The 24733-nt window shown below is 49.3% G+C and overlaps 10 protein-coding genes across 10 annotated transcripts; 4 read left to right on the top strand and 6 right to left on the bottom strand.

Annotated features, from left to right (window-relative positions):
* Positions 1–4886: 4886 nt before the first annotated feature.
* On the bottom strand, positions 4887–6249 carry L3040_004301 (uncharacterized protein; the record flags this gene model as incomplete). Its single annotated transcript, XM_007288923.1, has 2 exons — positions 4887–5869; positions 6216–6249. 2 exons carry the CDS (start codon positions 6247–6249, stop codon positions 4887–4889), a joined length of 1017 nt encoding a protein of 338 aa, XP_007288985.1.
* A 182-nt stretch (positions 6250–6431) lies between these two features.
* On the top strand, positions 6432–8668 carry L3040_004300 (uncharacterized protein; the record flags this gene model as incomplete). The annotated part of the gene is made up of 2 exons (XM_007288924.1): positions 6432–6848; positions 7067–8668. 2 exons carry the CDS (start codon positions 6432–6434, stop codon positions 8666–8668), a joined length of 2019 nt encoding a protein of 672 aa, XP_007288986.1.
* Positions 8669–9348: 680 nt separating this feature from the next.
* On the bottom strand, positions 9349–10125 carry L3040_004299 (uncharacterized protein; the record flags this gene model as incomplete). Its single annotated transcript, XM_066154484.1, has 4 exons — positions 9349–9364; positions 9565–9633; positions 9811–9910; positions 10104–10125. The coding sequence occupies 4 exons, from the start codon at positions 10123–10125 to the stop codon at positions 9349–9351; spliced, it is 207 nt and encodes a 68-aa protein (XP_066011928.1).
* A 32-nt stretch (positions 10126–10157) lies between these two features.
* L3040_004298 (uncharacterized protein) lies at positions 10158–11097 on the bottom strand (the record flags this gene model as incomplete). Its single annotated transcript, XM_066154478.1, has 5 exons — positions 10158–10165; positions 10371–10407; positions 10597–10658; positions 10840–10931; positions 11066–11097. 5 exons carry the CDS (start codon positions 11095–11097, stop codon positions 10158–10160), a joined length of 231 nt encoding a protein of 76 aa, XP_066011927.1.
* Positions 11098–11653: 556 nt separating this feature from the next.
* L3040_004297 (uncharacterized protein) lies at positions 11654–12784 on the top strand (the record flags this gene model as incomplete). Its single annotated transcript, XM_007288925.1, has 3 exons — positions 11654–11763; positions 11820–12604; positions 12654–12784. The coding sequence occupies 3 exons, from the start codon at positions 11654–11656 to the stop codon at positions 12782–12784; spliced, it is 1026 nt and encodes a 341-aa protein (XP_007288987.1).
* A 624-nt stretch (positions 12785–13408) lies between these two features.
* Positions 13409–16057, bottom strand: L3040_004296 (uncharacterized protein; the record flags this gene model as incomplete). Its single annotated transcript, XM_007288926.1, has 2 exons — positions 13409–14387; positions 14436–16057. 2 exons carry the CDS (start codon positions 16055–16057, stop codon positions 13409–13411), a joined length of 2601 nt encoding a protein of 866 aa, XP_007288988.1.
* A 629-nt stretch (positions 16058–16686) lies between these two features.
* On the bottom strand, positions 16687–17796 carry L3040_004295 (uncharacterized protein; the record flags this gene model as incomplete). Its single annotated transcript, XM_007288927.1, has 2 exons — positions 16687–17397; positions 17452–17796. The coding sequence occupies 2 exons, from the start codon at positions 17794–17796 to the stop codon at positions 16687–16689; spliced, it is 1056 nt and encodes a 351-aa protein (XP_007288989.1).
* A 451-nt stretch (positions 17797–18247) lies between these two features.
* Positions 18248–19372, top strand: L3040_004294 (uncharacterized protein; the record flags this gene model as incomplete). The annotated part of the gene is made up of 1 exon (XM_007288928.1): positions 18248–19372. One exon carries the CDS (start codon positions 18248–18250, stop codon positions 19370–19372), a length of 1125 nt encoding a protein of 374 aa, XP_007288990.1.
* A 1628-nt stretch (positions 19373–21000) lies between these two features.
* Positions 21001–21863, bottom strand: L3040_004293 (uncharacterized protein; the record flags this gene model as incomplete). The annotated part of the gene is made up of 2 exons (XM_007288929.2): positions 21001–21270; positions 21429–21863. The coding sequence occupies 2 exons, from the start codon at positions 21861–21863 to the stop codon at positions 21001–21003; spliced, it is 705 nt and encodes a 234-aa protein (XP_007288991.2).
* A 1430-nt stretch (positions 21864–23293) lies between these two features.
* L3040_004292 (uncharacterized protein) lies at positions 23294–24268 on the top strand (the record flags this gene model as incomplete). Its single annotated transcript, XM_066154454.1, has 3 exons — positions 23294–23304; positions 23467–23641; positions 23690–24268. 3 exons carry the CDS (start codon positions 23294–23296, stop codon positions 24266–24268), a joined length of 765 nt encoding a protein of 254 aa, XP_066011926.1.
* Positions 24269–24733: the final 465 nt, after the last annotated feature.

The following is a 24733-nucleotide window of genomic DNA, read 5'->3' as shown; positions in this document are numbered from 1 at the left end:
TACTACTTTGCAAAGCTGAATCCTTATAAGTTGATTGGTTTAAGGCCTGGTAAGATCCCGTGCGAAATTATACTCTCGACATTGATTCATGGGAGGGGGTACGTACTAGTAGTACTATCCCCCATGAATAAAGTAAAAGGCAGCATCCCAAGGGTGGCACGAGCAAGAACACAGCAAAAGTCTACCTATCCGTGCCACCCTTAAATCCTGCCATGGACTGTGTGTGTGTTCACGGGGGGGAGATAGCCTCCGTAACTTCTTAGCTCTGCCGCTGACTTCATATCCAGGATAACCGAATAAGTAGACTCGGCGCCGAAAGCTGCCTGATCCGATATAGCAGTCTATGGTTTCAGGAACGGTGTGGTCTTCTTGTTGATTGCACAGATAATAAATACCCAAAGTATCAAGTAGGCAGAGAGTACGGTACCGTATGCGTCAGCTCCCACCGTCAAGCGCGCCCTACCGCCCAACGACCGACCCACTGATCTACGTACAGCATAACCGGTACTGTAGGTCAATGCTTCGAACCTGGATCTACGCTGCTCCGATACGGGGATAAATAAATATTAAAATAAAACCGCAGCTGATGTGCGAAACGACCGGCCGATCTCGGACCACTTCGCATTAATAAATAATTAAATCATGACCAGTTGTGGCACCCATGGCAAAGGTGATCAACTTCCTTCCCCGAGCAGTCTAGAGTCTAGTTCTGCGGATGCGCAGGTGGATGGGTTCAAGGTATGTTGTCGCCGCTTTCACCTCTGCTCTGCGCAGCAGGATCGATGACAGGAGATTTCGTTAAGCAGAGCCGGTAAGTAGGTACTAACTTACCTTATGCATCTCCGTATAGCCGTATACGGAGTAATCAATTTGGGGGGTTTTTTTTTTTTTTTTGAAAAAATAAAATAAACAAAAGCTTGCAAAAGAGGTAATTAAATCAGTACAGAGGTCGATCGATCAAAGTCGGTTATCTGTACAGTAGTCAGCTTGCCCGGCGATATCGGAGTTTAAACCAGCCTTACGCTCCCACTTTTTTCCCACTTTTTTTCCCACCTCTTTCCCACCTCCTCCTCCTCTTCCTCAACTCCTCTGGCGCGGGTCTCGCGAAACCCGGTTTCGGCCAAACGGCTTTCGGTAAAATCAACTTCTGGGCAGCAGAACCTCAACAAAAAAAAATAAAAAATTTAACTCTCCCAACGTTGTTGTCATTACAATTATTACATCTATCAACGTCGGCCGGGTATCCAAACCGCACTGCTTGCTTGGACCTCCAGACCTCCCTCCTACGGGGGACGGCGACGTGCGAAAGAAAAAAAAGAACTTATATGCGAAATAGAATTGCCATCCAAGCGGGAGTAGAAACCACGTTCAGGAAAAGCTCTCTCTCAAATCGCAAACGCTTTACCTATCAACCCTTCTAAAAGCAATGAATGCATATAGTAATGCGCGCCGAGTTTTCTCTCGTCGGCTGATCGGATACGTATGGCTCTACGAGCGGCCTCCATTCGTCTCAGTAAACATATCGTTCCCGTTTGGTCGTGAAGCTAAAAGGGCTCGCGCTTATAGCCCGCATGAAAAAAATTGCCGGTGTATTTGCAACCCGCTCTTTTCGAAGGCGCAATATTGTGTTTTCGATTAGTCGAACTAAGCCTTTCTTATCTTATCTTCTACGTAGTATATCCGTTTTTTTTTTTTTTTTTTTTTTTTTTTTTTTTTCGCAAACCTTCTTGGTCTTTCCAATCCGCATGTCCGTCCGTCAGGTATAGATCGCAGCCGGCGTAATATTCGAGAAGAAAGAAGAAGCAGGTTTGGAACCCGCGAACACAAAATAAATGTCGTCGAAGAGACGTCGCATGCCAGTGATTTAATCTCGGCTTTCGAAGTGGACCCTTTGCCCCGCAAAAGAGAGCTGGAGGTTCGTGAGAGGCAGCGTCGTACCAGGTAGAGAATCGTAGCCTCTCACGTACCGGTATCTCAACGTCGCCATCCTGATCGAGTGGTTCTCGCGCTGACTGACCGCCGTTGCCTTGGTAGAGTGCTCCCTTGTTGGATTTCAGCTATGTCGATTTTGCGGAGCACATTCATTACATAGACTACATGCACGTATCTGCTGTAAACTTCTATTAAAACATGTGTTGAGTATACCGTCATTACCCTGATTAGCTAGCTGACCTTGATCCTAACCCAGCTCGCCCGCTCGCCCTACTATCCCCCCCCCCCCCCCCCCCATGAATACATGCCGGCCTAGTTCAGGCCCATAAATCATAGAGCGGTGGTTTCGGAATGGCCCAACGCCCTGTCAACTCCATTGTACAGACTACAAACTGACCTAGATGTACTTTTCAAGGCTGGATTCTGACAAGTTGATTGGTTTAAGCCCTGGTCAGATCCCTTGCGAAATTATACTTTCGACATGTACTACTACTACAGTACGTATTCATGGGGGAGGGATAGTAGCGCTTAAGCTTTCATCTTAAGCTTTTCTAGGATCTGAGCTTAAAAGCAAACCTCCGCTCCGAATTAAGCTCGGGTTTCCATGAAGTCTTCTCCCCACCCCATGAATACTACTGTACGTACATGTCGGGAGTATAAATTTGCAAGGGATCTAACCAGGGCTTAAACCAATCAACTTGCGTAGTATAAGAATCCAGCCTTGAAAAGTACTACGGACTACGTACTACTACCACGATACAGGCCTAAGTAGTAGTATTACCCCTCGAGGGTGCCTCAAAAGTTTGGTTTCCAATTTAGACCACCTGGTTACCCTACCTACCCTCGAGAGGTAATACTTCCGCCCGGGACGTAGTACGTAGTACCTTTAGGTCAGTATTTAGTCTGTGCAGTAGAGTTGATAAGGCTTTGAGCCATTCCGAAACCACCGCTCTACGGTTCATGGAGCTAAACTGGCCCGGCATTTATTCATGGTGGGGGGGGGAGGGATAGTAGCTCTGCTCAGATAATCGATTGAAGGTAACCATGCGAGCTTGATCGTGAGCTGCCGAAAGCTCCACTTACGTAGTATTACGGCTGTCAAAGGCAGTAGTACTGTAGTAAGTACCAGCTAGGAGTACGCTCTGTCCCAAACTACTACTAAGAAAGACGAAAAAGGAAAGAAGAAAAAAAAAAAAGGAATCATCCATAACCCAGAGGTCTTGTTCGTAAGCAGGCATGCTAAAACGGAAACGAAAAGATCGCCGAGGTAACGTGTACAACCTACAGACCGTATCTGTAACAGACCGTATCTGTTGGATCGCCGCTACCGTAGCGGATGTTTCTCATCGCTAGTGTGCCGCGCACGTACGTACGGTAGTAGTAGTAGGTTTCTCGCACTTGCACAACTGTCGGTGAAAACGGTCTCGGAATCCTGTCTGCTCCCCCAAGGTTTCGGGGACGTGGATTCCTTCTACTTACTACGTATGAGTACGATTGGAAGGGATCACGAGGGCTAGCTACTACTACTACTAATACTACGTATATGTCACGGTACGAGAGCAAGGTCTTCGAATGAGGTCTAGATTGTGTACGAGGGTATGGAAGAGATACTACGTAGTAGTACTAAGGTACAGGAGGAGATACGTACCTAGTAAGTCCATTGTTGTGGGGGTCCGTGCGTCCCTCCGCCTTGGCATTCCGTGGCCGAAATGTTTGTTTCCTCCCCTCACACTACCGGTATACAATACAGTAGTACCGGTATTAACAAGGAAGTTGGGGGTCCCTGAGGGTATGCCACGCTAAGCGAGGCATGCTCCATCCGTAACCGAGCTGGCCCCAACCGAGCTGGGTCGATTACCGGTATTGATGTACCGACAGGATCCAAAGCCTCGTGCTTGCCTCTACGAAGTAGTGATCGCTCGTATCGTAGTATTACTTTCCTTTGTCGGAGAGCTGCGTGCTCGTAAATTGCAATTACCAATTTATTATCTTTCAGGTCGCTGTAAATCGTACTTCCAGCTTATTATTTAAATAACTCAGTAGCGTATCTAGATATAGAAGTCAACATCGAGTGATTTAATCGGCGTAATTCTTAGATACTAAATGCATAATATTTTCACAGCTAGTTATTTACTGTCGCGATTTTTAACGCATGTATTTGCAGGGTTTTTTTTTTTTTTTTTTTTTTTTTTTTTTTTTTTACTGATTTGAAGGGCTGGAATCCCGATACAAAAATTTATAAATAATCTACATCTCGAATAAAGCAATACATAAATAAGCTAACGTATTGTAAGCTGATTTTATAAGTTTGGCGTCATCGTTAAATATTAGAACATAAAGTCCTCATAATCAACTATCGTTTATAAGACGAATAATATGGTAAAAAGTACTAAAGCCTCAACGCCGAATCAGGAAGCTTCCATCGCTGATTTGGGCGCTGTTTCCGTGATCGTGACTTCTTGCGCTTGAGCACTGATCAGTTAATACTCAAAGGTTAAATCTGCATGCTGTACTCCGTACCGTAGATTGGTGGAACCTTGCGCGGTGGAGCGCGCTAACTGTGGGAGTTTATACGATGTTGTTTTGTTCTATGTTGATTGAACTGAAGATAAGTAAAGAATAAGCGAGGTACTCCGGTAGGTATACGACGAACTTGAAATTGAGCTACTATGCCGTGCGGTTTGCGACATTAGAAGTGCTTACCTAGAGAGAAGGTGTATTACCGATTAAGAAGGCATCGCTTCAACGTACTACTACTATGTCATCCTAATCGGACTGTTTTCCATATCCTCGTGCACTCCTGCAAGTCCATCCCGAGCGAACCGTGCGAGGCCGCTGCAGAGGCCTGAATGATGGCCAAAATAAGACTGGCATTCGCCAAACATCACCCGGCCTTCCTTCAATGCCAGATAATCCGCCTTTTGGGGCCCGCCGTTATCAAGAAATGCCTGCCACTAATCGAGCGTGTGGGCCAGATCTCGAGCGAACGGTGGCTCTTTCACCATCCTCCACAGCAGCACTTCAACCGCTCTTCTCAGGTCATGACTTTCCTGCACGTGGCCTGTCCATTTCAGCCATAGAAGGTTGTGTTCAGCGACGAGCTTGTTATCCCACTTGGGACTTTGAACAGCCTCCACGATCCTGGTGTCGGCCCTTTGGGCGCCCCTTCTCCTGATGGCATTCAAGCCTTCAAACCACTCATCATGTTTCTTGCTGACTCTCTCTCGGAATGCTTTGGCTTTCTCTGCTGGCGACAAGGACATTTCTCTCATCATAGCCCGGGAGGACTCTCTTAATTTTCTCATCACAGTCTCGCGCTCCTCTTCTTCATCGTTGTATTTAGTGGCCCACTCTGGAGTAGCAGATTCGTCAATAATACAAAGAAGCGCAAGCACACCGCATAGAATCGACTCTCTCTGTGAGAAGGCAAAGATAGCGGTAGGGACTTTGTAATTCCAGAGCATTGTCTGGGAAGATGTGCTGAGTACAGTGAGAGCACTTGCGAACCAGTCACCAGTCGAGTGGACACGCATCTCTTCGCCGCGAAGATGGTCAATGGGCAGTGGCTCGACGACATCGAGATCATGCGGGATTGCGGTCTTCAAACCGGTAATCCCGATATGACAGCGGATCATCGGTGTGTGCTGCCCCGTCGCCAGATTGACTTTCAACATCGAAGGGTGCTCGATGTCAAAGGACATACATTTGGAGATGGAAGCGCGCTCAATATCGATCTCGTTGGTTGCGCACTTGGGTTCATCTGTTGGCTCAACACTATGTTCGGCCTTGAAAGCAGTTGTAACCTCTTGAACATTCTTGACGGTACATTTCTCGAGGAAGATGTCTCCATCCAATGCTCCTCGAAGTATGACCCAGTATATGATGACAGAGGTGACCAGATAGGAGGACTGAAGGCGAAGGGTAGATGCAGAGAAATCTGAGAGCAAAAGCAGGGGAATTGCGGGTAAGAAGAGTCAGGGAATAGCACAAAACACGCACACTTCAGCCGCAATGGCGGAAAGGGGGATGGCTGAGTTGGGCGTGTAGATTCGACACGGAGACAATCGCGATTTTGGCGATCGAAATTCGAAAATGTGTACGAGAAAAACCCAATATGCCCAAAATAAACTTGAGAAAGATCACGGACTGCAATTGGAAAGGCAGTTCGTTTTTCGTATGTATGTATGTATGTATGTATGTATGTATGTGGATGTAAGTATGCGTATATATTAATATATATATATATATTATATTATACGTGAGTAAGCCCAGAAATCACGTACTTAAGTACACAAGCTTTTGGGGTCGTCGAAGCATCATTGGCACTGGCAGCCCAGCAATTTCGCCGCTTTCTTGTCGACACCGACGCCGCTGGAAAGATCAACACAACACAAACCCTGCCCTGTCCTATCAGCGGGACGGTCGTTCCTCCAAAACCCCATCATTCCGCTCGTTTTTCTTCTTCTTCTTCTGCATCATCGAAAAATGCGTGAACAATCATGTATCGGCTTCTTTTTGTCCTTCTCTTCGTCGCAACCACGCTCGCTCAATACCCGCCCGTCGCGTTAAACCTGACCACCATCAAGAGCCCTATCGACGGCAACATCACCATTTCTTACAAGTCTCCGCCTCCAGGCACTTGCGAAACCGCTTTCGATACGCAGCAGCAGTACACAGGATGGGTTCATTTACCCGGGACGTACCCGACGAATACGTTCTTTTGGTTTGTAGGAGCTAGGGCTCCAACAGATCAATTGACGGTATGGCTGAATGGAGGGCCTGGGTCGAGTTCGATGATCGGCTTCTTCACTGAGAATGGTCCTTGCGAAGTTGTTGAGAAGGGTATGGGCCAGCTGGGCACACAATTCAGGGATTGGGGATGGGATCGCGGGTCAAATATGCTGTTTATTGATCAGGTACGACGGGAAATTTCTTTGGATAATTGTAGCTCGGTGGTTGAGAAAAGTCTGGTTTGGGCCTACGATATGCGCAATCTTCTGCTGGAAGCTCGAGGATGAATATGCCAGGTACTCAATATTCGTCGCGCGCGGTCGACCATCATTCTTTCGCCAGAGTCGCATGCTGTGCCAATTTTGATATCCTACGATTGCTATTCCTACTGACTACAGTACAGCCAAACCAGGTCGGCTTCTCTTACGATACACCTACCAATGGCTCCCTCGATCTCCTTACATCGAACCTTTACAACCCTCCCCAAACCCTACCGAATTCGCAACCAGCAAGTACTTTCATGAACGGGACGTTCAGCTCCCTCAACGTCAACAACACTGCAAACACGACCGAAATCGCCGGAATGGCTATCTGGCACATGCTCCAAGGCTTCCTAGGTGCTTTCCCTGAATATGGACCGAATAGCAGTACAACGATGGGTGTACACTTATTTGCCGAGAGCTATGGTGGGAAATACGGCCCTGCATTTGCTAGTATTTGGGAGGAACAGAACAAGCGCCGAGCGAACGGAACAATCTCGAGAAGTGGGAGTGTCGAGATCAAGCTCGCTTCCCTAGGTATCGTCAATGGCTGTGTGGACGACTTGATACAGGCGCCCTTCTACCCAGCAATGGCTGTCAACAATACCTTCGGCTTACAAGCCATCAACCCAACCCGAGCAAAACTTGCAAGCGCAAGCTTCTACTCGGCAGGAGGATGTCAGGATCTCACAAAGCAATGTCGAGTGGCAGTTGCTAGTCAAGATCCCGAAAATGAAGGCGATGTCAAGGTCGTCAACACCATATGCGCAAATGCCTATAGTAGCTGTTCCGTCAACGTCCTACAGCCATACTTCGATGCTGGCAGGAGTATCTACGATATCGCCCACTACACTCCCGAATCATTTCCTCCAAGCACATACTTGGAGTACCTAAATACTGCCTCTGTGCAGGCCGCCATCGGCTCCCCCGTCAACTTCACGCAAACAAACCTTCAAGTCGTCTCGGCGTTTACCTCTACAGGCGATTACGAGCGCATGTCTCTCATCCCAGATATCGCCGCTCTCCTTAACTCCGGCATCAGAGTAGGCTTCATGTATGGCGATCGCGACTACATTTGCAACTGGCTCGGCGGCGAAGCCATATCTCTTGCTGTAGCCGAAGCCACCTCCCCTTCATATGCATCCATCTTCCGTAGCGCAGGCTACGCTCCCATCATCGTCAACACATCCTACATTGGCGGCGTAGTCCGGCAGTTTGGGAACTTGTCGTTTTCACGCATCTACGACTCAGGCCATAGCGTGCCCGCCTACCAGCCCGAAACAGCCTTCCAAGTCTTCGCCCGCATCATGAGCGGAACCTCAATTTCCACAGGAGAAGTAATAAATCGTACTACATACAACACCACCGGTCCATTGAACGCCACGTACACGAATGATCTCCCCCCGTCACCGTCCGCTACATGCTATCAGCGTAATATTCCGGACACATGTACGGACGATCAGAAAAAGATGATTGTTAATAAGAAAGGTGCGATAATCAATGGGGTGTTGTATGAGTCGGCTAGCGACTGGATCTCAGTGAGCCCCTTGACAACGAGCTCTGTGGCGAGTTCGGGGACGGAGACGGTGGAGGTGATGACTACGACGCAGACGCTCACTGGGTTTTTCACGGCAACTGCAACGCCGAGTCTCAAGAAAGGAAAGGGGGTTCCAGGTTTCGAGACTAATGCTAAGATGATGGCGATACCGTTTTGGGGGCTACTGATCACTATGGTACTTTCTTGATGACAGGGGGGGAAATGACGGGCAGGACAGGACGTCTTGGAACAAACACGGCATCTTGAGGCGCACGTGGGCGTCCACGGAGAAAACGACACGCACAGGCGGTTGGAATGAGTTGACACGAATCAAATACCCTGCCTACTGGCAACACAGTACAGAACGGCTGGGTAAGCAGAGACTTGAGGGATTAGACTTGATTTCATTTCAACATTTGGATGACTGGAAGACACGGAGATGGAGCAATGGATGGTTGATAACGATCGGGAGGAATGGAAGATCTAGATCTTGAAGTCCGTATTGCCATGGATGAACGAACGTACATGCATGCATCGTCATTGGAGTCAAGGGTCCTCGACATGCTGAAGTGGATGGTGGATAAAACGATGAATTTGAGGAAAACTGCTAGGAGCTGGTGGCGTTGTTGGGCTACTGTTCCCATACAGGTAACAGAGCTTGTGGCTCTGGTTACCATGATAGCTCTCGCAAATTTCCATCATTCTGGGATGGCCTGGGGATGGCCTGGGTGTGGGTGCAGAGGCCGTGGAGGCAAGATCGCAGGAGTCAACCAGCATTTGTAATAGCGTCAGCGCATCTTCTTCGAGCCCGAGCACGAAGCTCGAATTCTCAATGAAAATCTGTTATGGGCAGACCAGTACACACAAGCTCAGGCACTGGACTGGGATTCATATGCCGATGAAACTTTCAAGACGAGTCAGTAAAGTAGTGTGAAGAATATTTGCAAGAAAAAACTGGATACATAGAAGAACTATCAGATCTACAGCCCTGTCACAGGCATTCTCATCAATACCAACGTGTGGCTTTATGTTGACCGTCGTGATTATTGATCATCATGTAATAGTGTTGGGGAGAAGACGATGAGAAATTATGGGAGTGCATACCTGATGTGTTCTATGCGAAATGCATAAAACCGAAGAGGAGAGGCGAACGTGAAACAAAGGGCGGTTCTTCTAAAATGTTTGTTAGCGGTATTCATGGGGGCGTGACAGTGATGAGAATTAATCTGAGCGCGTTCAGTCAAGACAGACTCGTCACCGCCCGAAGGCTTGGACATATGCTTGTCATTTGTCGGTCGAGGTCATCATTATGCTCGAGGTCTGTCTGGGAAGGGGAGAGGCAGGGCTTACAAATCGTCGTCGGGCAGACAGGGGTCGAGGATCCAGTGAAGGAGTCGAGCACCTCCCTGCCAGATGTTGCCGAGTATGCGTAGGGAGCTGTCTATACTGACTGCGAAGAGATGGTAAGCATATGCCAGTCATGGAGCAAGAAGGAATTGAAGGTTGTTCCAAAGATCAGTTGGCATGAATGGTTTAATTTAATTTGTGTCAACATCGGAAAACCGGATCAGACTCGTCATCTAAAATGCTCATCATAGAAATGGATTTGAGAGGCTGCGGAAGGAGAGGAAGTAGTGACCTACCAAGGGCATTATAAGACAACATGATCCCAGGCGGATCCAATCGCGAAGGCATCTCTAAGATTCTAATGAGGTATTAGCAAACATCTTGACATACAACACTCTGGCCCCGTGCTTTCCGGGCGGTATTCAGTGGGCGAGGTTTTCTAGGCCTGCCGCAAAGGGGCTTATCCTTCATGACCAGAAGATCTTGTCGACTGTCGGAGCCCAGTGCCATTCATCATGTAGGATTCCGGGGTGTGTGGGGGAGAGTGAGGACTGATATCCTACCTTTGAAGAGATGTTGAGGCTGGTCGAACTCCTGTAGCTTTGTGACTGTCAGCGCCATGTTCGGGAAGATGAGTAGCATGCAAGCAATTGAAGAGGAGGTGAGTTGCTCAGAAATAGCCATTTGTTTTCGACATGATTGTTCAGTCGGTAATTTCCAGCGTGCAAAGCACGAATGTTCATCATAGCAAGGTGAATTCGAGGTAGAAGGAATGGGAGATGTGCTTACCGAAGCTTCAGGAACAGGACGCAGTCGGCGGACTCGCATCATAAATGAACGCGAACGGGAGTCTGGAAAGCAGAATCAGCATAATCCAGAGACGAGTAATCCTTGGATCGACAGAATAGTATCTCCATATCAGACTGACGTGTTACAAAAGTTTCATTTCCCTTGGGATCAAAGACTCTAGTTTGCGGTTGTATGTATGTCATCACTATAGAGGGAGGGAGAGGTAGAGGAGCTGCGGCTTACCATTGCCACGTCGATTGTGCAGTTGCGAAGCTCGGGAGTTGTTGTCGAGATCGGAAATGGTTGAAGTTGAGGGTAAGGGAAGGTGGATGGAGCTTCAGCTAAAAGCCTTTTTGAAGTGCGAAGATGGCGCTAATCGAGCCGATTTTTTTTTCCCGGATGCTAAGGCACGCTAGGTCACTAATAGCATAGTTGATACACGTGATCTCAGAGGCACTCCAGCAGTCACATGAGATGGAAGAACATTGATGCGCCCGGCATCTCCCGCTCGGCAGCGACCAGTGATGACTCGTCAACAGTCACGATCGAGATGGAGATGGAGATGAATTCGGATATTCATGGCCCTCGGAGATCCATGGCCAGGCCTGCATCTCGTGTGGAGAGTCGAGAGGTTCTGAACGGGAACGGGAGCTCCTCTCTCTTGACGAGAACATGGCACTGGACTGGATCATACAGCTGCCGGGGATTCTCTCCGTAGTTACGGTATTCATTCATTCATCCATTCCATCACCTTCATCAATACAACAAAAAGTAAGTGCCCGCACGTCTTGACATTTTCCAAGTCTCTCGTGCTTCCCTTATATCCAGCCAGCTCTCTATCTTCTGCCTTATTCAAGCTTCTTTTTCCTACCTATCATCTACCTTTCTCTCTACCTACCACGTCTCGGAACCCCTCCGTCTCGAACCGTCGAACCGAGGTCCAACTCCGACCCCCATCGAACGAACCGTTTCCACTTGAAATACCTCGAAAAGCCCAAGAATATTACCCACTCACTGGATCTGACGACCTACCCAACCGACATCACTATCATCCATAATGGCATCCAACAGCTCGCAACAAGAGAAGATCAATACGGACATCGTTACTCTTACCCGGTTCCTCACAGAAGAGCAGGCAAAACACAAGGAGGCTACTGGGGATTTCACGTACGCTTCCCCAAGCTCCTTAAAGCCACCAAGCATGGGACTGACTTCCCCCCAAGCTTACTCTGCCATGCCCTCCAATTTTCCTTCAAGTCGATAGCGTACTACATCCGCCGCGCAACCCTCATCAACCTGACCGGTCTCGCAGGATCCAGCAACACAACCGGTGACGACCAAAAGAAGCTCGATGTAATCGGGAATGACCTCTTCATAGCCGCTATGCGATCGTCCGGGAAGTGCGCGGTACTCGTCTCCGAAGAAGAGGAGGAAGCCATCTTTTTCCCCGAACACAAAGGTGCTCGTTACGCAGTTGCATGTGATCCCATTGATGGTTCCTCCAACTTGGACGCTGGTGTGTCTGTCGGTACAATTTTCGGGATCCATAAGCTGCCCGAGGGCTCAAAAGGCACAAAAGAAGATCTGTTGAAGCCAGGAACGGAGTTGGTTGCCGCCGGCTTCACTATGTACGGTGCTTCCACACAGCTAGTTATAACCATGAAGAACAGCACAGTCAACGGATTTACCATGGATTCGGCGCTTGGCGAGTTCATCCTCACGCATCCGGATATGAAGATTCCGAAGTCGCGATCAATCTACTCGGTCAACGAGGGTAACTCCCTGTACTGGGAAGAGCCAGTCAAGGACTACTTCAACTCGCTGAAGTACCCTGTTCAGGATGGGGGTAAGCCGTACTCGGCGAGATATATTGGCAGTATGGTCGCCGACGCCTATCGTACACTGCTGTATGGTGGCATTTTCGCCTATCCAGCAGATAAGAAGAGTCCGAAGGGGAAGCTAAGGATCTTGTATGAGTGTGCCCCCATGGCTATGGTATTTGAGAATGGTAAGATGATGCTTCAAATGGCTGGTGGCACAAGGCTAACCTTTGACAGCTGGCGGACAAGCTTTGGACAGCAAGATGAACCGCATGATGGAGGTTACGCCAACCAATATCCACGACAGATCAGGTATCTTCATGGGTAGCTATGACGAGATAGAGAAGGTCAAGTCGTTCCACAAGTAGGCAATTCACGTACTCGGGCCAGCTTTTCGATTTGGGCAGAGTTGGCATTCAACAGACCGTAAAGGTATCATGGGAGGTGCCTACCTAGTCCCAAGGCAGTTTATGAATACTAGTTGAGCATCTACCTAAGCCTTCTTCCCAAGTTTCCAATTTTCCCATTCGCAATTCAGGATCGAATTGTAATTATGCTTGTCCGACACACGAATGCAGTCCGATATTCTCCCCCCATCAGTCAATATTCGAACGCTTGTGTAAAACAGTTATTAGCCACTTGCAAAACACGCATATCACTCCGATCAAAAAGAAAAGGTTACGATGGCTCGCCCAGGCTGGTGGTTGACAGCCACATTCACTTCCACACCAACGAACAGGCTTGACAGACAGCAAGGAGAAGAAGCTTATTACATCATATTCAATTTGTGCATTCGACACTCATATAATCATCACTCATACTGGTCATGAGACAAAAGAGAAGCCCAGGTCCCAACACCCATGATACGAGAGGGAGAAACCAGACACAGAGACCAATAGAGCCGTCGTCAAAGGACTGGAGACCGGCGACCTAACTCGAGGTTTCGTGTTTACCCAACCCGACATGTTGGGGAGATTAGTACTCTTTTCCTTCTACAACCATAAATCATCACTGACAGGCTTCTTCTTATGTTCCCCCGAGAAATCCAGCTTCATGTCAATCTTTGGCGGCGGCTGCAGAGGAGCTGACGCCTTCTTGGGACTCTTCACTGGGCTCCTAGGCTCAACAGAAGGACCGTTTCGGACATCGCGCGTATCCCAACCATCTTCCACAGCTGCGGCAACCCAGCATCTCAAACCAGCGTGGACGCCTCCGTAGAACTTTTCCTTGCATAGGCGAAGGGTACCGCCAAAGCACTTCTCCCAGCCCGAAACCAGCATCTGCTCACGAAGGGTGTTGCGTTCTTCTCGAGTAGGCAGGCAAGAGATGATGCCGTTGACGAGGTCGAGGTGCGAAGCGAGGTAGTTGGTTGCGTCCCATTCAACCCCACCGACGTATGGAGCGGCTGGTACGGGTGGAAGTTCTTGTGGGAAGTGGCGGGCCATGAAGACATGGTGTGGGTTCGATATGTCAAAACTGGGGTCTGAAATCAGGGACGCGATGGTGGAGTCGCTCGTTTCATACATTGTCTCGCTATCGTGGTGTCGTGCTCCTGGAAGGGAAATGACATTCAGGTTGTGAAGGAAGATCCAGAAGACCTCCTTGGTGACATTGACAACCTCCTTGCACCAGACTCGGTATGGACGGGGGCGTCGCATGTCGAGAACAAAGCCTACAGGTCGCTGCGACTCGGTAGGCTCTGGGTCCTTAAGGTAGGAGAGAATGGTCATGGCACGGAAAGTCCGCTCGGCAATGGGGGCCGATTTCAGATATGTGAACAACAGAGAAGATACGATATTGCGGGTTGTGAATTCGCTGGGACCCTTCTTCTCCTCGTCAAAGATCATGTGCAGAAGAGCTGGGAAGAGGGTGTGTTGGATCTTTTCAAGGTGGTGGAGAGCCAGGGCTGTGGTGGATAGCGCCTTCAAGCAGAGTAGGACCTCGTGCAATAATGCATCCTCATGCTCCTCTCTGTCTTGATGTTAGCAGTAGCACGTTTACAGGACATGAGAGACAAACCTCCACTCGACTTCCATGGTTCGGTGCAATAACCCAACAATCTCCTCCATCCCACCCTGTCCAATAAACCCATCCGTCCAAGCAACGGTCTCGTTGCGGAGCAGAAGTCTCAACTTATGCAAGCGGCCGACCTCGACCAGCTCAGGCTTCTGAACTTTCCTCAAGTATGATACGAAGTCATCTGGAGTTTGTCCTTTCGCCTTGGCAATCATGGATTGTGCCGCAGCAACGCCTGTAGCCGTCAAGGACTTTGCGCCAACAAGCCCGCTGTCAGAGGACTTGGTGCGAGAATGTTTACCCGTGCTACCCTCAGGCTTACTCTTCTTAGTTGGCGACGTAGGCTCCTTGCTGCTTGCTCTCGAGAGAGTGAATGTTCGACTTCTGGGTCGCTTAACTTTGACTTCAGGGACAGCCTGGAGAGCGTTGGTTGCATCAGCACTTGAGTCGCTACCATCTGTTCCAGGTCTGCCATTCTTCGCAGCAGCTATCTCGGCCCAGTCTTGCTTGATGAAATCTTTCTTCATCGACATGGCAAGGTTCCGCATCTTTCCTCGTTGGTGCTCAGGAATATTCCGTCTGTCCAACATAGCCTCAAACTCCCGATCAACATCCCTATCTTGAAGCGATTCGGATTGAGCTCCAGACTTCTGTGATCTTCCTCCCCCGAGTGCCGACACAGCTGCCAGTACCCGCTGACCCTTGCTTGGGCCTGCTCTGTCAGACAACTCGGATTTGGAGGAGGACCCAGTGATCTTCTTCTCAAAGCTTGGTCGCTTTCCTGAAGAGACCCGTCGCATCAGCTCGGCGCTCTTCCTCGATCCACTGCTCACTTTTCGGGTGATATCCTGCACGCTGAAGCTGCTGGGCAGGTATGGTTTTCTTGGACGCTGTGCTGGGTCATCGCGGGTTATCAGGGTGGGTTGTTGGCCTGGGCCTTGGTAAAAGTTGCGTTGTTTCCCTGGGCAATAGTTCTGCGGCGTGTAGAGATCAATCTCGTCCTCGAGGACCTTCCCTCCCAGTGGCTGCTTCGCCAAGTGTTCGCTGGAGAATTGGGCGTATATTGGTAGTCGCACAGCTTCTGCAGCAGAATCTTGTGCCACGGGGCTCCGATTCTCTTTATCTTTCGGGGGGCGAACAGCTTCGGCTTGAGCCTCCTTGTGTAGGCTTCTCGAAGATTTCGGGCGTTTGAGGAGACTGGCCAGATTGGTGGAGGATTTCATCTTCTTGGGCTTGGGCTTAGACTCTTTTGACTTGGTAGCTTTGTCCGAGTCCCTCCCAGCTAATGACTTTAAGGAGATCGAGCTCAGGGTCTTCTTGTGCAGCGATTTTGGTTTCTCCTCCATCGTGCTAGGTCGGCTCCCATCCCTCAACTTGTTCGACGAAATCGGCGGCATGCTGCTTTGTTGATTTTGCTGGATTTCTCCGAGCGCTCTCGCATGAGGATGATCGTGGGGTAGAAATGGCATGGCTCCGTTGACTGGAGAGGCGACGGACTCGTGGGACTCATTGGGGGGTAGGAATGTTCCCGCGGAAGGAGTTCTCTTGTGCATGAATGACAATACGGAGGAGGATTTGGGGCGTATGTGGTGGTAAGAATCCGGTTGGGGCTGTTGCGAAGCCATGATGGGCAGGCCCCAATTGATGCTGTCTGTACTCTGTAATGGCGGAATTACTCTTAAATTATGCTGCAATGAGGCGAATAATGAGCTGCATGTCGAGAGTATGAATTTGAGGGTTTGAAGAGTTGAAGAAATGAGGAGTTGAAGAATTGAAGAGTTGAGAAGTTGAAGAGTTGATGTACTTGCGCTTCCCCACGGCCCGTCCTGTGTTGACGAGACGAGCGTGCTTGCGTTGCCCAGCAACAAGGTTTAGTCCCAACACGTGAAATCACTAGGGGTACCTAGTGCATAATCCGCGATACGATGGAATGTTCAAAGCTCAATTCGCTGTTTACTTTCGCAAATCAGAGACTAAATATAGCATTGACCTTGTGAAGGAATTCAAGAAAGCAGTTCTCGAAAACCGATTCACACTTTCTAGCCTCTCCCTCTAGAAAGAAACATGACTTGGTCTGGCATTGATGATAAATGTCAATAGTCAACAACCCCCTTACTTTGTCGCTTAAGTACATGCGTGTGTAAACGAGAGCCGGGGTGGCAAAGCACTAGAGAATAAAAATCGCTTGACTATTTCCTCTACAAAGCTCCTCAGCGCCCCGATAGTCTCTGTCTATCCAATCCAGCAATTCCAATTACCACGAGAAAACACCTCTCTGTCTGTCGAATCCACCTCTCAACTGGCTTCCAGGCTTAATCAACTTGCCCTGTAACACCGTGTACTTCACAATCCCCTCGCAATCTTCTGGTCGTACCCTAGCAATCCATATACATTGAGCAGCACCCTCCTGAACCTCATCAATCGCAGGCTTCGAAGGCGGCGGGCACACCTCTCCAGCCAGCTTCCCCCGCTCAACCTTATCAAGCCCAAACGCATCCGCTTTCCGGTATATCATAACATTGGCCGAGTATTTATGACCACCAACATGCGAAATGAAGTAGATGCCAACTCCACCGGGTCTCTCGTCGTCCAGGTCCCTGTACAAGCCACATACCCGCAGATGTCTCTCCAATTCTTTCCGTAACAGGGGTGCTGATTGCCCACACCTTGCATCTCGGGTCTTTTGCGAGCAGAGGAGGATGAGAGCACGGTGGGGTGAGGGTCTGGAAGTGATTTGCTCGGCAGTAGGAAGAGGATCTTGAAGAGGTGCGGGTATAGAGAATGGACCAAGTGGTGTCGTGTTGGTAGGGGCTTTGTTGATGTAATCTGAGATCAGGGTGTCCACGCTCTTAGGGTGGACATTCTCGATAATTAGGAAGGCGGGCAGGAGGAGGACTGTGGTCGGTTCTGCATAGTCGCAAGAGTGGTTTGGTGTGGGTATGTTTGAGGCGGAGAGCATGAGTTTCTGGCATTGTATTAGTCTTTCTTCAGTCTGCTTGCCGAATGAGAAATAACTCACACCATTGCTGATCTTCACGCTCGCCTTCGTCCCAATGGCCTCCATCAGACTCCCCTTCTCGTCCGCAACATCCCTCACCCAATCCGTCTTCCCAGTTGCTACCAAGACATGCGTACTCCACGCCTTCACATGCCCATAAAGCTCATCGTCCTCGTCGATCTTGAATCCCTTCGGCCATTTCACCACACAGGAAGTGCAATCATGGTCGCAGTCCTCGCCATCTACGGTTGGATCTACCTTTGGGAAGAGCTTGTCCCAAGCTGGGGCCTCTGCAGGAGTTGGACTTGTTGTGCCGGAGATGGTCTGTTGCGCAGCTTTCAGGAAGGACTTGAAGGCGCTCGCCATTGTTCTTTTGCGTCGTTCTGGTATGAGGAGCGTCGAGACCGAGTTCGAATTCGAGTTTGGGTTCGGAAGCGCATGTTCGTCTTTGTTTCTGGTTTTTTATGTATGTCCGTATGGAATTTTAGCGGGGCATTTGAGTATATAGTTTCACGGAGTTAATCCGAACCTGTGCGTCCCTCGGTTATATCGGTGGAGTTTATCTGATCCGCTTCTAGTGTCACGGTCCCACTTGGCTGGCTCTAAGACTCCGGCTTATCAGATCATGGGATGCCAAACGGGACTTTGGCTGAGCTGACAGACTAGCTCTCCCAATACAGAAAAACAACTGCAAACAATGTACGCGTGAAATAATTTGCCTTTAAATCCATCTTGGATAAGTCTCCTTGTGTCCCAGATACTTCGTCGGATCTGAGGAAATGCACATGTCACATGATATCAGCCCAGCTTGTTGGCTATGGCACCACGTCTGATGTTGTTCTTCGGAGCTCCACCTCCCAGCTCACTCAGCTGGAATCAAGACGATCTCCTCGACACCTTCATCGATCCCATTGCCCAACTGCTCGGGATTGACAGCAGTAATCCAGATCCGAAATCAACATCATCAACATCAACAGATCCCCAATGGAGATCTCTGCCTTTAGATCGCAAGCAGCTGACTACGGGTCTGACGCAAGACTTCGATCAACACCAGCTCTTTACAGGCTATCCTCAGTCCCAAGGCGACGAAGGAGCTTCTTTCTTCACAACCTCTCAAGTTGAATTTGAGATCTCTCAATCCCAATTGCCAGGCGACTCCTTCGCCTCCACCCAAGCACAGATCTCACAAGTCCTCTCCCAGTTCTACGAAGAGTCTTACGCCCGCCATGTGGATGTTCCATCTTCCCAGATCGCTCCAGCCTCGGAGGGTCCAGCATCGTTCACTAGCGACGAATGCTCGTTCACATCCGCATCCTTCGAGTCCTCATTTCGTGCCACTGCCCAGATCAGAGAAGCGCCTATCGCTGGCCGTCTAACCAACATCAGGGATGTACCGAGACCGGAGTACCTCGATTCCATCCAACCGCAGACCATGACCGTCAATCTCATCGTGGGCATTATATCCATGCCACAGCCCAGAGGAGTGAAGACTCGGCGAGGAGATAGCGTTTCCCTCGTTGAGGTCCTCGTTGGCGATGAAACGAAATCCGGGTTCGGAGTCAATTTCTGGTTGTCTTCTTCTCGGCCGGTGGAAGGGGATATGAGGAGTGTGTTAGAAGGTTTGAGGCCGCAGGATGTGGTGCTTATGAGGAATGTAGCCTTGAATAGCTTCAAGGGAAGGGTTTATGGACAGAGTTTGCGGAAAGAGATGACCAAGGTTCATCTGCTGTACAGGAATCGGGTGAATAGGACGGATGTGGGTGGCTGCTATGGTGCTGCTGACTTGGTGAGTGGCGATGGTGTCCACCCACAGGTAGAGAAGACGAGAAGGGTTAGGGAATGGGTATTGAAGTTCGTGGGTGGGGGAGCAGCTGTGAAGGCAGGGGGGATGGGGAGCGTTTCGGAGATCATGAACGAGACCTTGCCCCCAGATACGCAGTAAGGTGTTTTGAGCGAGCTTAGCCATAGCTAAAGTTACAATGTGCTATCGTATTGTAAACAGCTATGCCATTTTTTCCGGTCAGGGTAGAGGTTTCTCACGCATTATTTAACGGATCACCAGTGGATGATGTAAACTACGAGCTACGTCTTGTTTCTCAGCATATGGGATAGGCATCAACGTCAACACTTGAATACAGCAGTAGCACCTTTCGAAGGTAAACCGCGTAGTCCCATCGTCAAAGCGAAATCACATCCAAGATCCCAATCAAAGAACCCCCTCACCACCCCCGGCAACAAAGTAACCCACATCCTGCCCACCACATCTAGCCTGCGACCCCTTCCTCATCCAAGCCCAAGCCCCAGAAACCACTAGCGCCAGCAGCGCAGTCTATCAATCGCTACCTCGTGACAAATCAATCAGACCGCAGGGACAGCTTGAACCATACAGATAGATACTTCTCTGCTACTCAGATACTCTACCCTGTCCTATAAAGCACGCGTATTACCTAGTCGAGCCTTGTGGTAAAGCTAGAGTTCCGATCGAAACTGGATTGCTCGTTCGGGCTCGCAGCTTTCACACCCCGTCTCCATGGACATCTATAGGGCTGGAAAGATTAGGGCTGGAAAGATTGAGGCGGTCAGGCGCCTCTCGGTTGGGCAATGGCTCGGTGGTTGAATGGAGAGATAGATATTGGCGTCGTTCATCTATGCATGTAAATGGTATGATATAGGAAATAGTTAATTGAAAAAACATATATCACGGGGTGGATTGATTACTCGGTGGCGGATACTGCGATGAGGAGGGTGGGTGTAGGTGGGTGGGTGTTTTTGGGGATATATATATATATATATATATATATATATATATATATATATCTATCGATACTAGATTTCTTTCCCGAGGATTACGTGGCTTTGGGGAGAGAATGAATGCGAGAGACGATGGAGACGGGAAGGTAGGTAGAGAGGACGTTTGCTGCCTGGCTTTAGCGAGGGCGGAAACCAATTTTGAAAGAGAGGGGAGCGCTTATACCTGGAGCCGAGCAATTGTACACAGTTGTGCACAGGCATGTTGATACTTGGATATGGTAGCCAGCCAGAAGAAGGAAGAATTACGGCTGAACAAGACGACGGCAAATAACCGTTTCGAAGGCCCAGTTGTGCATAACCAGGGAACCGTGATTGATGTCTGACATTGACCTACTTGTACATGCAGGTCGGAGATCCAGTCTATATTCAATTCCCCGCAGAATCCGACCTTGTGGCGTGCCTGATAGAGCCATGCATCTACATGCTTGCTACTTTCGTGATGTAGGGATATCAGGGTAGTACCAAATGGCAACTAATGAAATCAAGATTTTTGTCAGCGGAGCTATCCAGGTATACACGCTGCCTGCATTCTCGAAATCAGAATTCCAATGCCGTGAGGGCCATGAGGCTGTTAGCATGAGTGCGTATAACATAAACAACGCCGCCCAAATCGCTTCAATTAACCGAGTGACCCTTGATTCATACCCCCTTATCGCAGTCAGACTACGGGTTTGCAGCCACCACCACCGCCATTCCAGAATTTTGCCCATCGACAGCTTCCTAATGCACCTCATGGGTTCGTTTAAGGCCGGTCTGTCACTAGCCTCTGTGCTTCTTGAAAGCCTCTTGGACTGTCATCCCTTTCTCCACGTCCTCCTTCACTCGGTCGTCTGCTTCCACAAGACCAGGCAAGATTGCGAGGAGCTCTTCGACTTTGTCGTGTGGTATCACTACTACGCCGTTGACGAAGTCGCTGAAGACCAAATCCCCGGGTCTGACAACGGTCCCATCGATGTCCAGTGGTACTTGAACGGCATGCGCTTTTGCTTCTAAGCCACTTCCGACGATCGAGGTAGCCTTGCCCCAGATCTGGTAGCACTCAGTATGTTGATGATAATGGATCAGGATATGGAAGACATGATAACAGGAAACCGAATCGACTATAGTAGAGCTTGTTGTGTAGTGCAAAAACCTTGAGAATTTGAAATATACGGTGAGCAAGGGGCGCATGCGAAAAAAGAACCTACGGGAAGGGCTGTGGTTGCCAGTTCCTCAATATCTCTCACTCTGCCATTCACAACGATACCTTTGGCATTGAGGACCTTCATCCGGAGAGCCATGATGCCGCCAAGAATCGCACATTTCTGCCCCAGAGGCTGTTGCATAACCACGATAGTCTCTGGCTCTGTGAGATCCACAAAATGCTTCCCCGACGGGATGTTCGCATCTATATAGCCAGAAGTATCTCCGGTCTTGGGAGCAAACAACACCGTGGAAGCAGGGGCTACCAGCACATCCGGATTAGAATCACCTTCGCTACCTTCCGGAGCCGTAGAAGGAGGAGCAAACAGCTTCAAATCTGGAAGAAAGCCTGCATTGGGAACGTTGAGTTTGACAAGTGCGTCCGCTATGTCGCAGGCTGTGTAAGTCCCAAGCTCCTGCAGCTGGTGCGAGGTCGCCATGGTTCGGGACTGGGGATAAAATAATGATGCGAACAGGAAGGTTATTGTTGCAATACGCAAGGAAAGGTGAGAAATGCCTGCAGTCACTGGCACGTATACCGCAAGCGGAGGATAGATCTGCACAATTGACGATGTATTGATATGGGATGGTGATGTTGAAATAGAGGTGGAAGCTAGGGTTCTATCAGGAAAGCGGTGGAAAGCTCGCCGTTTCAAAGGAAACCCCCATCGACCGGTAAAAGCGGCATGGGGCGCTTTCAGGTACGGAGCCTTGAGCTCACTACTTATGGAATGAGCCAGTTGAACGTTCCAGTCTTCTTCTTCATCTGATGAATGTAGGTAGCTATTTATTAAGTACTGGTACAGCAGGCTCGCTTGGCGCACCATGGCCAATAAGCCGGAAAGTCTACTCCGGACCTTCGACTCTGTACGTTGTATACGTAATGGTACTTGTACTACGTACTTCATCCGGCGGATCTGTTCCCCTGCAAGTTGCAATACCGGTAGGCTCCATGCAGTCTGAATACTCTATCTCTACCGATGGATATTCAAGGATATGGACGGAGGATACCGAGAAGATATAGAATGGATATATATATATATATATATACTCAAAGAGAAGTACATCAATGCTATCCGAAATTGTAAAGATAGATATAGTCTGTATAGGTATATGGCGCTGTTTGTACCCATCTCCAACCTTCCTCAGCGTCGCCTCCCTCTCTATCCTCGACCCGTCATGATGTAGAGTCACGTGATCCCGACTGACTTTCCTTAACCTTGGCGATGACGAAAAGCGGAAGCGCGTGATGCGGGCCATGCCGAAGAAGGTGGGTTTAATTCCATGCAGTACTGTCCGTACGGAGCCTGTCCGTCGGTAGGCGAAAGGCAGAAATGCAGAAAGGCAGAAGGGCAGAAGGGCAGAAAGGCAGAACGGCGTGATGATTTCAAACTTATAAAATCACCGCACAAACATACACATACACATACACATACACATACACACACACACATATCCGTTCTCTATATCAACCTCCCTACCTTCACTTACTCATCTGGCTACGCTACTGTCCTCAGCTGCTGCAAGATACTGACTGCCCTGAAACCTTCAGCCCAGTTCCACTTCACTTCAACCCGCGCCCTCACCTACCTACCTACCTACCCACCTACCGGTACCTACCTACCGTCCGCCCGACAGTAACTTCTACATACCGTACTATATCTACCCTCCCTCCGTACTTACCTACCTACCAGTCCCCCGGATCCCCGGCGAACAGCTACGGAGCCTACCGGTTTCTGTTTCTGCAACTTGCCGTTGAGCCGACGAAGAGAGTTCGTTCTCTGCTCTTAGCACCTACACTTGCGGCTGGAACCCCCCCCCCACTCCTCTGCATACAAACTGGTTTGGGGCAGAGTTAGCTAAACTCAACATGTCTATCAAGTAAGTCCCATACCAGGATCTCGCGTCTTTCTTGACTTCTTTCTGTCTTCGTTGCGCCCCAGAAATTCAGAGTCCCTTCATCATGTATCAATTCCATCAAGAGCAGCATCTCTACGCTTCAAAGCTGGCCCATGACAAATTGCTAAAGCAAACTCGCCGCAGCTGGGTAATGACCAACCCTGCCGAGCCGGGCTTTGTCAAACTGCCGAACGAAAGAGTATTCTACACATCCCCGCCGCGGACGAGTCTACAATTATCGTCCTCGAGCACATTCCCCGGATCGGATCCTTTTTCTGCGAAAAGCGACTCTGGGATTCTCTATCTCACCAACCAAAGGGTAAGAAGACACGTTCCAGTCGCTTGGCTCCTACTTACGTCTGTACAGATAGTCTACCTTCCATCAGCGCCGACGCCCGAGCTTAAATCCTTCTCGACACCCATTCTCAATCTCCAAGACAGCTACGTGCGAGCGCCCTTCTTTGGCGCAAACTACTGGGTTGCGTTATGCAAGCCCGTAGCCGGAGGAAATATCCCACCGACGCACGCGGCAGTTGAGTTGCGATTTACGTTCAAGGACGGTGGAGCCTTCGATTTCCACACCATGTTCGAGCAAATAAAGGAGCGTCTACACCAAGCGTATGTGGTGGCCCAAGAGACTTCGCATCGGGATGCTGCCGGAAACATAGACCTGGCGAACGTTCACTTGGAGCAATTGCCAGCCTACGAGGCACCTAGAGAAGCTCCCGAGGATGATGGACCTACGATAATTAGTCCCGTCCCCGTCCGTCCGACGAGGGACAGCGGGATTGGTGAAGTGAGAAGCTCTCTGACAAACTCGCCCAAGCCCGACGTACCTATTACTCCAGATGAGCCTCCTCCGGGCTATGAGGAAGCCCAAGCTCAGGCTGTGACGGTCGACCTGGACCACAGGCGGAGACTGGAGGCGGAGAGGCGGGATGACTAGGTATTCGGTCAATAAATAGTACACGGCGAGATGGGGATCTGTGAATTCTTGGGGAACAAGGCGCTCATTGCACTTGGTAGAGTTTTGCTCACGGTGAGCCTGTGCAAGGTGTTCCGGAGCCATGATTTGTCGATGAGATAGAATGAGTGTCGATTCTGATTTCTTGATTCCATGTCTCGCTACTTGTTTGTCTTGAATGTCAAATAGTGTAAATAACATTAGACTATTCTCGAAGCTCATCGTTTTCAAGTTGAGAAGACAAAGACATGATGGTCAAATTCATAGTGAAAGTGCACCACTTTCGGAATTTGGTGTCTAACAAAAGGGCGCAAAATTATTCATATTCGCGGTAAAAATGAAAAAATTCCAAACCTCATTTGTTCGGTCACTCAGGCTTCCAACAACTAAGCACATACGAAGTTCCGACTCCATTATTTGAAAGAGAAATCCTACGTACTGCCTTGC

The sequence above is a fragment of the Drepanopeziza brunnea genome, assembly GCF_022702325.1.
Source record: "Drepanopeziza brunnea f. sp. 'multigermtubi' strain 214-2 chromosome Unknown ctg6, whole genome shotgun sequence".
NCBI classification, from domain to species: domain Eukaryota; kingdom Fungi; phylum Ascomycota; class Leotiomycetes; order Helotiales; family Drepanopezizaceae; genus Drepanopeziza; species Drepanopeziza brunnea.
This window is presented reverse-complemented; position numbering and strand designations above follow the sequence as displayed.